This window comes from Eulemur rufifrons, chromosome 10 (assembly GCF_041146395.1).
Source record: "Eulemur rufifrons isolate Redbay chromosome 10, OSU_ERuf_1, whole genome shotgun sequence".
NCBI lineage: Eukaryota > Metazoa > Chordata > Mammalia > Primates > Lemuridae > Eulemur > Eulemur rufifrons.
In genome coordinates, this window is record NC_090992.1 from 10,889,927 (window position 1) to 10,904,921 (window position 14,995).

At 44.0% G+C, this 14,995-nt stretch overlaps 1 protein-coding gene across 1 annotated transcript in view; it reads left to right on the forward strand.

The window, feature by feature from the left end:
• Positions 1-2,126: 2,126 nt before the first annotated feature.
• The window catches only part of SH3RF2 (SH3 domain containing ring finger 2), a 100,137-nt gene continuing 87,268 nt past the window's right edge, over positions 2,127-14,995 (forward strand). Inside the window, exons 1-2 of the mRNA XM_069484162.1 lie at positions 2,127-2,245; positions 3,464-3,947. Of these exons, the coding sequence (XP_069340263.1) occupies positions 3,570-3,947 (378 nt within the window). The 5' untranslated portion in view covers positions 2,127-2,245; positions 3,464-3,569. The remainder of the gene's footprint in view (positions 2,246-3,463; positions 3,948-14,995) is intronic.

Genomic DNA, 14,995 nt, shown 5'->3' on the forward strand with positions numbered 1-14,995 from the left:
CACAAACAGTGAGAGGCAGAGGAGCCCAGTCTCCTCTTGTGACATCATTATTTTGTCTTTGCTGAAGCCCTGGGATCAGCCGGTGTGTACAATATAGATAAATGTATAAACATGTATGGATTTATACAGTAAAGACATGGGTGTACTTACGGCATGTACATGACTTTATAAAGTGAAAAGAAATAATAGTAAGGAACAGAGGCCCTGGGATGAGACCAACCTGCATTCAGATCACGGGCTTTGTAACTCTGGGAAAGTTATAGTACCTTATGGGGTCTTTGGGAGAATTCAGTGAGATAACCTGTTTAAAGTCTTAGCCCTGGCCCGGCCCGTGGCATACAGCCAGTGCCCCATATGTGTGTGTGTCCTTCTGCAAGTTTGTGTATGTATGTGCACGTAGGTGCAGATATGGGGATGTAAGGGAGAGAGACTGTGTTTCAGAACAAGAGAGGGAAGGAGAGAGAATGTTACCAACCCCTGCAGCAGGACTTCCAGCATTGGAGTGGCTGTTTCTTGGGTGTGAGGGGACTAGAGGACACACAAGAGAACAGCTCAGCTTTACTAAATGGAAAGCAGTAAAGGGCCTCAAGCCACAAGGGACTCCCTTGGGGGCACAGAGTTAAGAGTGGGATTTAATTGAAGGAGACAGGCAAGCAGAATGGATGTGATGGTGTTGAAGCTCAAAAGGGAGATTTAAAAAATGAGTTGAAAGTGGTCTCCGAAATTGACATGTAACCAAATTAGGCCTCAGTGCTCAGAAGACAGATATTTAATAACTTCCTCTGTTTCAGCCTAAAGTTCTCCCTTGTTTTGAACTTCCTGTATGTTTGATTTTTCAGAAGTGACATGGAAGAACTTCGAAAAACCTAAACCACCACAATATTTTCAGGCCTCTTGGTCCTCTCTTAAAATTTTCCCGTAGAGCTGTATCTAAGTGCTTTCTGCATAATAAAGAATTGTCACCCTTATGTTGAGAGAGAAAATATAGTAAAAAAAAAAAAAAAAAAAAAAACCACCACCTGATTCTAGTCCCAGTTATGCTTCTAACTCACTGGGCAACTTCAGAGAATCTCTTGATCTTTCCAAACTCAGCTGCTCCATTGAGTGGTCGTTTTGGTCATTATCTCGTGACTTCCTGCCATCCTAGATCAGGCTTAGCTCCCTTAAGCCACTTCTTCTTCTCCTAAAGTTATATCACTCACAGTAGCTAAGAGCACAGACCACCTGCCTCTGCCAGCTGTGACTCCGGGTGAGTTACCTGCCTTCTCTGTGTCTCAAGTTTCCTCTTCTGTAGAATGAAGGTAAGAGGAGTTTAGTGTATCTTCGGTCGTTAAGAGGGCGAAATGGGTTAATATAGGTAAGGTATATAGAAAATAGTGCTTGGCACAGACAAGCGCTACCGTGGTGTTATGTAAGATTATTGTTATTTACTTACTCAGTTGCATACCTTTGTAATTTTACATGAAATGTGTTATTGATAAACCAAAAAAATAGAAGTGTAGGCATTATTCGGGGATATGAAAGGACTACAGTGAATAACAGGCGGGAGGAGAGTTGGGGACCATTGCTTTTTCCTTTTTTAAAAAAAGTCCTTCTGTGCTTTGATTTCTCAAGTATGCGTACATACACAACACTATTTTTTTAGTTTAAAGAGATTGAGCAAAAAGATCACTAAAGCCCCTGTTATCTCTAAATTCAGGGATTGACTATGATTTTTAAAGAGCAATATTTTCTAGGTGGCCAGCTTATCCTTGTTATCGTAACTACCATTAATACTTTTGACCTTCCCAGGAAATCCTTACAAAGGTTTAAAATAAACACAGTCACTTTGGTATGTTTATAATGGAGCAGGTTTCAACTCCTTGGATGGACTAGAAAATGGGAAAGGTAAAAATATCAACTTTGTAAGTACTTGGCCTTAGGGGCTGACTTCTGTTTTGCATCTTACAATCTTTTCCCAGAAATCAGTTCAGTTTCCTAAAGGAAGGCTCAGTAGCAGAGAGTCAACTCAAAACAAAACAAAAAAAAAAAAGCGTTGCTGGAGGCAGCAGCCTGGTGGTGAAAGCGTTAACAGGGCTGGGTAAGGCGATCCCTTCAAATGAGTAAGACTGAGTTGTTAAAGTTTTCAAAGCAGTAGTAGCAGCAGCGGCCACACTTGGGGAAAAGGAAGCCGGTTGGAGGGAGCAGCCTGCCCTGCTGAGCGGAGGAGGGGCCGAGCGGACTCAGCAGCGGCTCCAAGCACAAGGTCAGTGGCCCCCACACCTTCCCAGCCTGCCATGCTGATGTCTTTGGAGAGGAGCCTCAGGGAGGCGAGGCGCCATCTCTCACCCTCCCGAGTCATGTCTGCCCTGCTTACTAGCTACTCGTCGCGTCACTCGCCCTCCTGCCAAACCTCTTGGGCTGCGGTGGCGGTCACTGGAGCCTTGGCACTTGGGAGGGACAAGTGACTTCTTCCCCGGAGACTTTTCTAAACTGGAGACTACTTTTCGTACATCCCAAAGGAAACTTGTTTCTGGAACAAGGGTTGTTTTCATGCCACACACATGTACACACACATACACACACACACAGACACACACACACACACACACACACACACAGACCCCTACCTGTACGCTGCTCTATATTGGTTTCTACAGGTCGTGACCACACTGTAGAATTCCTATCTGCTTCACTTGAAACTGAAAACAATTGTCAAAGTAACTAAACAGGCTGCACGACTTTACCTTGTGGGAGGAATATTGTCTCTGAGCCTAAGGTAATCAGAATGAGGAGGCAAAAAAAAAAAAAAAAAAAGAGAAAGAAAGAAAGAAGGAAAAAAAAAAAAAAGAAAAGAGAAAGAGCTTCCAAGTACCTTGGCCTGTAGTTAAGGCAAAACAATTTTTGAAAATGGGTTTCTAATAGAAATTTTTCTTATACATTACTAGAACAAAATAGTGGGGGAAGATATATTGTGAAGGAAATAATGCTACATCTGCGTAAGATCCAGATAAACTCCCTTCCCTCAAGTTATCTGTGTGTGATGCGGGTAATAGATAAATTTAAACCTGGGGAAAGAAGGAGGAGAGAGCCTTGCAGGTACTGCATTCTAAGGGGACTCTGATTTAAGAGTTGAGACTCACTGTCCGGGTGCTCTCCCCGGGCAGCGTAAGGGACCCCTTCTAGCCCTGGCTGGTAGAGAGGAGAGAGTAGCCACTTCTACAGGCTGGTTTTGTTGCCCTGCTCTGGCATCCACACGGACAATGAGCAGGCAGCCCTCTGCCGAATGTTCCCAATGATCCTTACAGCAGGCACGAGTTGAGTCTTATACCTGCTAGCACTGAATCAGAATGAGTCACGCAGAACTTGGGTGCCAGAACAAAGTACTTGCAAACTGCCTTATGAGACACTGCCTCAATGTAGGTGGGATATACCTCGCTGAGCAGTCACATTTTTTTCCTTCCTTCCTTTCTTCTTGGAGCAGGCAGGAATTCTGACGCTCTCAAGAGACGGGCTCTGCCCCCTTGTCCGAGCTGACCCTACCATGTGGACCCTGCTCCTCCAGATCGGGACTGGAGTTTTGAAATAAAATGGATGATTTGACACTGCTTGATCTTCTGGAGTGCCCTGTGTGCTTTGAAAAGCTCGATGTCACAGCCAAAGTTCTGCCCTGCCAGCACACCTTCTGCAAACCGTGTCTACAGAGGGTTTTCAAGGCCCACAAGGAGCTGAGGTGCCCGGAATGCAGAACCCTGGTGTTTTGCAGCATCGAGGCACTCCCGGCCAACCTGCTGCTCGTGCGACTTCTGGATGGCGTGCGCTCGGGGCCAAGCTCCGGGAGAGGGGGTTCCTTCCGCAGGCCCGGCGGGCTGACCTTGCCGGACGGCAGGAAAAGCAGGACCAACCCCAGAGGTCTGCAGGCCAGCCCTTTCCGGCTGGTGCCCAACATCAGAATCCACATGGATGGGGTAAGAAAGATCTTACTTGTTAATATCTTGTCACTTGGAGGTTGGATTTGCATAGACCGAGAGCTAGGGGTTATCTTCTTTTAGTTAGCGCCGGTGATTCCCCAGGGATAAGTTTCTGTGGGCAGTGATCATTTTACTGGAACAAGGTGGAATCCCGAGCCTATCTAATTCATCTAAGAATTCTCCTTACAACTGTTAAAGCTTCCTTAGGCTCTCCTCACTTCTTGTCCAGGAGGCAGGAGAACGAGGAAAGCCGTTTAGATTATATTTTTGGTCTTTCACTTCTCCTGTTCTGAGGGCAAACCAGCGCGTGGGAAATGCGTCAAGGGTGGGGAAAAGAGAGAAAACAAATCCAAACGCTTGCTGCTTTTGAGATCTCCCAGAAGTTTCCAAATGCCAGGTTTCGTTTGAATTTTACCCAAATCCATCTTCCCACCCCTAGTCATAAAGCACTTTTATGACAATGCCCATTCATAATCTATTCGAAGCTATCGAGTTGCTTGACACCCAAGATAGTGCCAGAGGGAAGCGTCTATGTGGGTGGACGGGTTGATAGCAAGGGCTGGGCTGTGAAGTACAACAGATAAGTACAGGGGCGCTGCAGATATGTCTCATTTTGCAAAATGAATAAAACACACAAAAAATACACAGCAAAGGCTGCAACCAAAAAACCAAACAGACCCAAGTGAACTGCACAGGCGATCACCCAGTAATGCTTTTCGTGTCTGGATAATGCGAATCCCTCGGTCCGGCCCTGCACGTACACCCCGAGGACTTTATCTGACCTGGCGGTGAGCCCTGTGGCAGGATGCAGTGTAAGGGCACATCTCGAGAGAAGGACATGGTCCTTGGGAGGCTGGCAGGATTATTTGCACCGTCACCCCTGGAGTCAGTGTGCCAAAGTGGACACAGAGAGCTGCAGCGTGGGTCATTGGCATACTTAGAAAATCAAAGCCGCATTCTTTGAAGTCGTACCTAAAGCAAACTTTAATACAGGCAGGAGGGACCCACGACTCCTTGCTCTGAAGAGTGTGTGGGAGGGTCTTGCACAGACTCCTTCCCCGCTCAGCAGAAGTGGCTTGTGATACGTATTTGGAACAACTTTCTGAAATTTTCCTTCCGAGAGCTCACCCCTTTCTGGGTTCACTGCACCTTTAAGCCACCCACGTGGCAGGGGCATGTGTAAACGTTCAAAAATTGAGAGTGGGAAGGAGCAGGACATTGCTATTTCTGCACTGCAGACTCTATCGCTGCTGTGCCTGTGTGTGTGAACACATTCCAGAAAAAGGCTTGGTGTTCCTCTTTACGTCTTCCCATTAGCCCTGGTCTAGTCATCAATCAGAATCCACAGGCCTGGAAACGGCGGGGTCGGGGTGGGGGAGCAAATTTTTCTCAAACATGCCTTGTTTACACAGAAAAGGGCTCTATCTCTGGGTCAGCAAATCCCCCCTTGAATTCCTAAGACCGGGCAGCCTGTCCCCTCCCCCACCTGCCTTTCAGCAGAGTGTCATCACTCAGTAAGGAAACGTTGCCGGACTGGGAGGAGGCGAGTCCCTTATCAGCTTCAAATATTTTTGTTCAGGTTCTCATCTTTTTCCATGTGGCTGTGTTGCTAAGAAAAGGTAGCAACGAAGGGATCCACAGCTACCGAGTTTTTGAACCATACAGGATTCCCAGGGCTCTTCTGTCACAGGGAATTGAGACGACAGCTCGTTATCCGTAGGAGACAGCCATTAATATACTGGGTGCCCCTAGAACTCTGCCACAGGGACTCGTAACATCAGAGTGAGGTGCCCGTGATGTGTCTCTGCCCATCCTCCAAGCTGCTCGGGACCGAGTCCTACCAATGAGGCTGAGACACAGACCCAAACCTCTAAGGGTTCCTGCTTTCAGGAAAGACCTAGGTGAGAAAGATGCTTTGCAAGAGAGCAGAGCTGGCAGCCACCACCTCACCCCCCTGCCCCGTTTCCTTCATTTCTTGAGCGATTCTTTCTTGCAGTGGCTCCTCTCATCCCATTTGCCTCTCTCAATAGGGATATGAACAAATCTGTTCCTAGATGTAAACATGGTTGATATTCTGCAACCCGTCTCTACTCCCCGAAATATAGCTGTCTTTTCTGTAAGTGCGGGAGCAACCGAGCATTCCTTGGTTGAGAGAACTGGGGCCCGAAATATAGCTGTCTTTTCTGTAAGTGCGGGAGCAACCGAGCATTCCTTGGTTGAGAGAACTGGGCGTTGTCTGGATGCCACACTCTGTTCTGGGAGTCAGAGCAATGAGTTTGCACCCTCAGTCAAATCCTCCTGCGTTACTTGCCCTCTCTGCCTTGGTTTAGCCAATCTAGTGAAACAATACTTGAAGTAATACTTACTGTCCACCTTCCTCCAGGACAGTGTGAAAATAATCATTGCAACATACTCCTAACACCTTAGAAAACATCTGCTATGTAAATGCAAAGCATCATTATCATTAATTTAAACTTGCTGTATGACTTTGAGTAAGCCACTTAAGTTTACTGGGTCTCAATTTAAAATTCTGTAAAATGGGAAGATGTACTGTAAAAACACCCATTCTGAGGCTCAACTAATGAGTGTTTGTAAAGCACTTTGAGAGCCTTAGATGAAAGGCATTTGGAAGATCATTATTATAGTGAACATTATTATTGACTGTTTATTGTGCCCTGCCATGCATGAGACATGCTGCAAAACACAGAAGTTACAACCCTTGCAGGAGCATGTAATAGGTGTTATTATTGAAGTTGATTCTATGATGGGTTCAGGCCAGGATAATACTAAGTATAAAGTACTCCCCTAGGAGAGGACATAAATAACCTGTTGTCGCAGGGTACCATTTTGTAAAACACCTCTTTCAGAGGACTTGCTGATAACCTGGCATTCCGAAAGAGTTCATTTAACTTCCTGTCCATGAGTTTTTTAAGCCCAAAGTCTGCTCTGCTCACCTAGGCTCATCTAAAAAACAAGCTCATCGAGATCCTTCTGTTAGCTTAAAGAAGCCTGATGCATCTTGCGCCAGCCAGTATGCTAGGGTGGAACCAATAGTCACACCTCATGGTGCCAGCCCAATAGACAGAAAAAAATAGCCCATTGTGCCGACATGTCTAAAACCCTCCCAAGCTGATTGTGTAAAAAGAAAACTTGAGAAACAACTGTCGGTTTCTACAGCATGCAATTATTTCAGACCAACAGGCGAGATCACCAGACTCCTGGCGGGTCCCGGTCATGCCGAGCCCACTGGCTCTTATTCTTTTCCATCGTGTAGTTAAACCAAAGGAATTTTGCAAGGATTGTGGGTTCCTGAATAGCTGATCTCTCTTCCTCTTCATTCTGTTACATTTTAACAACATCTCTGAGTGAGGACAGGCAGTACAGCAGAGAAGTTAAGCATTTGCTGCCTTAGGTTTGAGAAATATCAAAATTCAAATCCTGAGTCTGTCTGTCCCTCAACAGTTGTGTACTTTGGGGGGGTGAGTCAGTTAAATTCCTCATCTGCACATTGGAGATTATAGTAGTGCCTACCTCAGAGGGTCCTTGTGAGAAATAAATGAGATGATTCCTGTCACTTAGCTCTTAGCACAGTGACTGGCTCATATTAAGTGCTCAGTGTTAGCTATGGTTGTTACTGAAATGACTCAACACTTTCTACTCTAAATTACACTCCCCCTTTCACCCCCTTGTTAATCAAGTGCCATCTAGGTCCTCAGCACCTTGATTTCTGGCGGTTTTATTTGCCTCCAAATGATCCGTGGCCACGATTCAGACGCGTGATACTCCCCGGCGTGTGCTGGCTTTGCAGCTCACTTCCAGGACCCTTAAGGAGCTAGGAGTTGATTCCAGGAGAAAACTCCCTAACCAACTTCACTTGCCCAAATAGCAAGTTCAAAGGAAAAGCATACACAGGGCAAGAACCTTGTCCACTTCCCAGCATCATCAATTCTTCGTTAACTCTTCTATCTTTCCCTTCTCCTGCTTCTCACCCTATTCCCCAACTTGAACCTCGCCACCCTGAATCTTGCAAGGCTGGACTTTGTCCCTACGTTGTTAAGTATTGTGCCAATTACACACATTTCTGCCTCACTCGCCCCTTATCAGCGAGAACACACCTGTCACCTCCAGCGCACAGACCAGGTGGCTTTGTCCTAGAAACTTTTCAGGCGGTGTTGCAAGCAACTGAGGGAGAAAAATGAGGTCAGAAAGCATGTCAGGGAATTGAGGTTGGGTAAAAACCAGAAGGCAGTCCAGCCCCTTTCCTAGGTCTCAGATGTTGTGTCCTGAGACAGAGCTGTGATACAGACAGTGGTTTTGCTAAATTTGTAAGGGGATTATAATCATCCCAGGCCCCTGAAAACAGCAGGCAGGTGCCACCTGGGACAGTAAGAACCATATGTGGCAGGTGGAGGAAGCCATAAACGTAGGGGCTGAGGTTGAGAAGACAGAAGACCCAGATGGTTCTCCAGCTTCACACACATTTGCAAACATTTTTAAAAACCACATGGCCCCAAATTGGCACTGCCCCCAACTTCTCTTGGTGCACCTTCTTCCTAGTTACAACCCCCTGCCTTTTATTGCTTACTGATTTATGGTCTAATGGAGTTGGGTTTGTGCTGGGATTCAATCATTTGTTTGCTGTAAGGCCTTAGGCAAGTCACTTAACCTCTCTGATCCTCAGTTTCCATATGTGTATAGTGGAGATAATAATGGTGTACATACATTTTATCATAAGGCTATTGTGAGATTAAAATGAGATAATATGCATAAAGAGCTTGGTACATAATAGGTGCTAATAAAGGTTAGCAACAGTAAATAACAAGAGAGTAACAACAGAGGGGAAAGGCTGCGGGCATTGGAGTTCTTTGCACACACACTCGCACACACACACACACACACACACACGCAAACATGCAGAGATCCCCATTAAAAAGTTAAGCACAGGGGATTGCAAAAGGAAAGGGAGTTCTCAAAAAAGACAAAACTACAGTGATGGAAAACAGATCAGTATTTTCTGGGGGATACAGGTTGGGGGAGGATGTGACGACACAGGGACAGCATGAGGGGGCTTCGTGGGGTGACAGAAGTGTTCTGTACCCTGACTGTGTAGTAGTTATAGGAATCTATGTATGTGTTAAAATTCGTAGAAATATACACCATGAGAAAAACGTCAATTTTCCCAAATGGTAATTTTTTAAAACAATATTTTAAAAAAGGAAATGAGTTCTTACACATTTCTTTTAGTCTCTGTCAGATTTCCACCTGGTCCCATATGCTTTTCTTTCATCTTTATGTGTATTGGGTCCATGTTATTTCTGAGAAAGACTCTGCCACCATTTAAATGATCATGGTAATTCCTGCAAGTGAGCATCTCCCTGTTTTGGCCAGCCACTCTCTTACCCACCTCGGTTTTCTTACCAGTTAAAGGTGTCTGGCCAAACAGCGGACAAACACAACAGCTCATTCCCCACAGGATGGCCTCAGCTCCGAGGCAGAGGGGTGGGGCGTGGGGTTTTTCTTACTCAACCTCAATCATCCACCACAGGCACTGGGGACGTATTACCTAAGGAATTAGCCAATGCATATTTTTGTGTTGTTTTTCTTTTCTCTTAGGAAAGGGTACCTGCCCACATGTCCTTTCATACTATAAAGAGATTTTGGAGAGAAGGAAAGTGCCTGTTTAGCCCTTGACTCTTGAAAAGCATCTTTATTTGGCCCATTTCAGACACCATTACATTGCTTTGGGCGTAGCTTGGACCAGTTCACAGACAGGTTGAGCATTCCTGATCTGCAACTCTGAAATCCAAAATGCTCCACAATCCGAAACTTTTTGAGTGCTGACAGGACACTCAAAAGAAATGCTTATTGAAGCATTCTATCTTTTTGGGTTTTTTTTTTTTCTTTTTTGTTTTAACTCCCTAATCAGATGCCTTGATCATTGGAGCATTCTAAATTTCAGATTTTGTATTTTCAAATTTGGGATGTACAACCAGTGTATATTCTGCAAATATTCCAAAATCCAAAAAAATGGTGAACTAATACCTTTTGTAACAACCTGGATGGAACTAGAGACCATTCTTCTAAGTGAAATATCACAAGAATGGAAAAACAAACACCACATGTACTCACTATTAAATTGGAACTACTCGGTCAACACCCATGTGCACATATGGTAGCAAAACTCAATAAAACCAACTAGGTGTGGGGGTGGGGAGGAGGGGATGGATAAATTTACACCTAATGGATACAGTGCACACTACCTTGGTGATGGGCACACATAACTTTTGACCCAAACTGCACAAAAGCAAAAGATGTAATCAAATCGTTTGTACCCCCATAATATTTTGAAATTTAGAAAAAAATTCTAAAATCCAAAAAGATCTGATATCCAAAACTCTTCTGGTCCCAATCATTTTGGGTAAGGAAGACTCAGTCTGTACAACTTTACTCAATTTCTTCTCCCACTCTATTTTATTTTATTTTATTTTATTTTTTAGAGACAGGGTCTTTCTGTGTTGCCCAGGCTAGAGTGCAGTGGCTATTCATAGGCATGACCATCATATACTATAGCCTTGAATTTCTGGGCTCAAGCGATCCGCCTGCATCAGCCTCTCGAGTAGCTGGGACTAAGGCACGTGCCACCACACTTGGCTCTCCCTTTCTTTCTCATTCTTTTTATTCATGCTTATACTTTAGACCAACCTTTCACATGGTGTATTCTATAAGCTCTTAACAGGTGTTTCACAAAGTGCCAGGGTCAAACAAACCTGAGATTTAAACAAAGCTAAACATTTTTCTTTGCTGCAGGACTTTTCAGAACTTCTAGTATGCTAATGAATTGCAAATCTCTATGTGGAATATTGTAATAAGAAATGTTTCCCAAATTTCTATGATGTTGGCAACCCCCTTCTCAGAACTCCCTTTTATTAGCACCTTAGTAATATTAATTGCCCATGGAACAAAAATTGCGAAATGCTATCTCAGACTTACTATGCTCAGTCTTAATGCAAAAGATATGTTTAGAAAACTGTTTGAAACTCACTATCACCACCCTCTGCAGTAGTTATTTAGTTCCTACTAGTTTCCAGCTATAGGTACTATGGTGACCCACACAGCAAAGTAAAGATTCTCACCTTCCCAATGCAAAAACCAACTCAGACTAGGTGGTAAACCAACCAGTCAGTGTACATGTATACGAACATACATATACACTAGACATGTATATTTACGTATTAAAATCAGGGATATTGATACTGATTTTAAGATATTCATTTTGATATGTATTATCTATTTCTTTATAGCTATTGGGGGGGGGGAAGAGCATGTTAGATGCCCACTGTAAGATACATCCAATTTTTGAAATGTTAAGATGTGAAAAAATAGTGTCTTACTAAAGAGTACATATTGTCTTACTCCATTGATATAAAATTCTAGAGAAGACAAAACTGCAAACCATAGTGATTTTGGGATAATGGAAATGTTTTGTGCAATGGTGTATAGGCTGATCAAAATTCATCATATAGACACTTAAAATGGGTACATTTTTGTGTGTTAATTATAACCCAATAAAGTTGATTGACACAAAGAAGTCTTGGACTCACCAAATGATGGCATATGAGAATGTCAGGTAGTAAAGTGGTTCATTTTGAGGGAAATGAAGCTTAGTCAATATAAATAAACTTCCTAGAAAAAATAGGAGTTTTAAGGTTCAAGAAGGATGTGGTCAAGGGATGAAAAGGTGGGGTCTGTTCTGGGCAAATGGGTCTGGGAGAGGCAGGAGAGGGCAGGGATATCTTGAATTAGAATGGAAGCTGGAGGAGAGGGAGAAGGAAACAGATGGAGAAGAGACAGAGTGACTAGATACCACTAGGAAGGCACATGCCAAGTGTTCTCTGTAATAAAGTCTGCCCAGCAGCCATCATGCCGAACTGGTGGCATGCCGTCACGTGGCCTATCGGCTGTGCCTACAGCAACTTGACGGATTCAGTGCAGCCAAACAAGGTATCTCTGCTCCAAGCAGGTGTTTGAGCTTACTGGGTAACCTCCTGAAGAGGAGCAGTCTTCATGTCGGTGGCAGCAAAGCCATTCCTTTCCATTGAAATGGTCAGGTTACCTGATAGCCCTAGCACGTATGAACGCCAGCCAGAGGATCCAAAGCAAGTGGTAGAACACAGGCGAGCAGAGACTGGTCCATTCACCATGAGCAGCTTCCTGCAGTTTGGGTCTGTGTCAGCCCCCAGGGTCACACTGTTCCAACTGTTCCAGATCCCAGCTCAGAAGCCAGAGCACTCAACAAACTGTCCCCAAGCTCCTGCTGTGTGCCAAGCTCTGTCTTGAAAGTTCACACTGGGGACACTCTCGGGCTCAGACTCCAGGACTCAAAACAGCTGAGTTCATGTCAGATCTCTGTCATTTCTCCAATCTTTTCCCCAAGCACAAAGAGAACAGGTGCCCAAAGCACCCATCCCACAGCCCAGCCCATATTAGGAAGCCCAAAATGTTTTTTAGATGGAAGAGTAAGTAAATAAACATACTCATGACTGTGGCAGACTTCATGGAATCACGAAATAAGTCCTCGTGATGCAGAAATGAAGCCTTCATGAACTGAGCCATTACAGAGCTATGTGAGGAATGAGCAGCACCCTGTATTAGGTGGGAAGTCATGTGGTCACTGAAATATGCTTGATGTAAATCACCTTATTAATACCTTTTTGGGTGACAAATATCACTCAGGAAAACACAGTGGGTCAGGTTCAAAATCACTCAGCTCATGAACTGCTGCCCCTAAGAAGATAGTAAATGCCAGTCCACATACAGTTAAACTCCTGCATCATACACCACCTTTCACGTGCTCTTTTGATCTTGGGAGAAACACTTTATCTGCAGTTAATTGACAGTCACAGGGATAACAGTGACAGAAACGAAGCGGCTCTAAAAGAATATGCCTCTGAGTTTATGAGCTGAATCGACCTGGCCTCCAATATGAAGGGAAAGCGGCACTTCAGGTAAGAATGTGGCCCCTGTCTTCATGCTGTGCTCGTGTTGCCAAAGCCCTAATTTTGTCGTTTTTTCCAGCAATTATATTTTTTATTGTTATAAAACATACATAGCATAAGATCTACCATGTTAGCCTTTTCTAAGTGTCCAGCTCGATGGCATTAAGTACAGTCACATTGTTCTGCAAAAATCACCACTATCCCCCATCTCTAGAACTTTCCATCATCCCACTGAAACACTATACCCATTAAACAGTAACTCCCCATTCTTTCTTCCCCCAAACCCCTGGCACATATACATATATCTTTCTAAAATTCTTTCTGAATAAGAGGAATATTTTAGTATCACTTTTAAAATATGCATTCCAATTTTCTGTTGCTTCCGACCTTCCACTTCTAATGAGATCAGTAAACAAGATAATGTTGTGATGCAGAACAAAGGCTCCCCGTTCAAGTGTACCTGTTGGGTGCTTCTGAGCAAGTTAGTGACTCTGAGGGTCGCTATAAAATGGAAAGAGTAAGGCTCACCTCATAGGGTTATTGGAAGGGTTTAATGAGATGATAACTAAAAACTGTGTAGCACAGGGCCTGGCACCAAATACGTTCCCAGTAAGGTTAGCTATCTGCTTGTACTCATCCAGATAGGTTTACCTTTTAACAAGTTATCACACTCACCGCAGTTAGACTGCTATTTCCTTGTGGTGTAGACGTGGGTTTGATAATGGTCACGGCATCATTTGGAGGATAAATCAAGATAATTCTTATAAAGCTCTTAGCACAGGGCCAGACACAGAGTAAGCTCAGCGACAGTCAATGTCAGACACTGTTATTACTAATATTTCTCAGGTCTCATCCATGCAGCAGATAGGCACAAGATGCCTTTGATGGGTAAGACCCTTTGCCTGAGCTCCAGTGAAGAACTAAAGCAAATAAGACATGATCCTTGTCCTCAAAGACCTCATGGTCTTTTGGGAGAGACAGCCATGTAAATGAACGATTATGATGCACTTAAATCTTAAAACAAAGGTGTTCACGTATTAGGAAAGCACAGATAAGAGATTCCACCAACAGAGTAGATGCGTGGTGGACTTACTATGTGTCATTCACTGGGCTGTGCACTTTCACCTACACATCTCATCTAACTCTACATATAACCCACTGAGACCGGTGCTACTGGTATCTCTACACCTAAGAGGTTTGTGCTCTATAATTGTTAATTAAATAGGAAGAATATGATCACAGATCAAAATTTAGAATCCCTCCATTTGTGGAAACGTTCGGGGAAATTATTGAGGTTATACTCTTTTAAAATGCAGATGATCTGATTCATAATTACACAGGCATTAACAGAAACCCATGACACAGAGGACTGCAAACATCAGAATACACCAAGAGGCATGTACATTAGGTGGTGAGTCCAATGGCTGGCTTCGGAATATATGCCTCTCAGGCGCCATTCACAAGCATAGCATGGAGGGCCAAGAGCAGAGCCCAGAGAACTTGGATCATTCACTGTTGCCATTTCCTGAAGGCTAATAGGAAAACCCTAGCCTGGAGACAGAAGAAATTAGGCAAATAATCCTGGGGTGTCAGAAGCAGAACACAGAGCTCAGGGCATCCTCAGACTGCCAGTGTTAGAGAAGGCAAGAATGAAGCTGTCCACCTAATCACGAAACTACCCCCACATGGCTGACTGCAGCCCCTTCTTAGGTCTCCATGTAGCTTGTTTTATTGTTTTGTTTGTTTTCTTGATTTTTTATTTCAGAATATTACGGGGGTACAAATGTTTTGGTTACATAAATTGCTTTTGTACTGTTTGAGTCAAAGTTACAAGTGTGACAATCCCCCAGATAGTGTGCATTGTACTTGTTAGATGTGAATTTACCCATCCCTTCCTCTCCCTCCCACCTGCTTGATTTCCGATGAGTGTTATTTCCATATGTGCACATTAGTGTTGATCAATTAGTTCCAACTTGATGGTGAGTACATGTGGTGTTTGTTTTTCCATTCTCGTGATACTTCACTTAGAAGAATGGGCTCCAGCTTCAT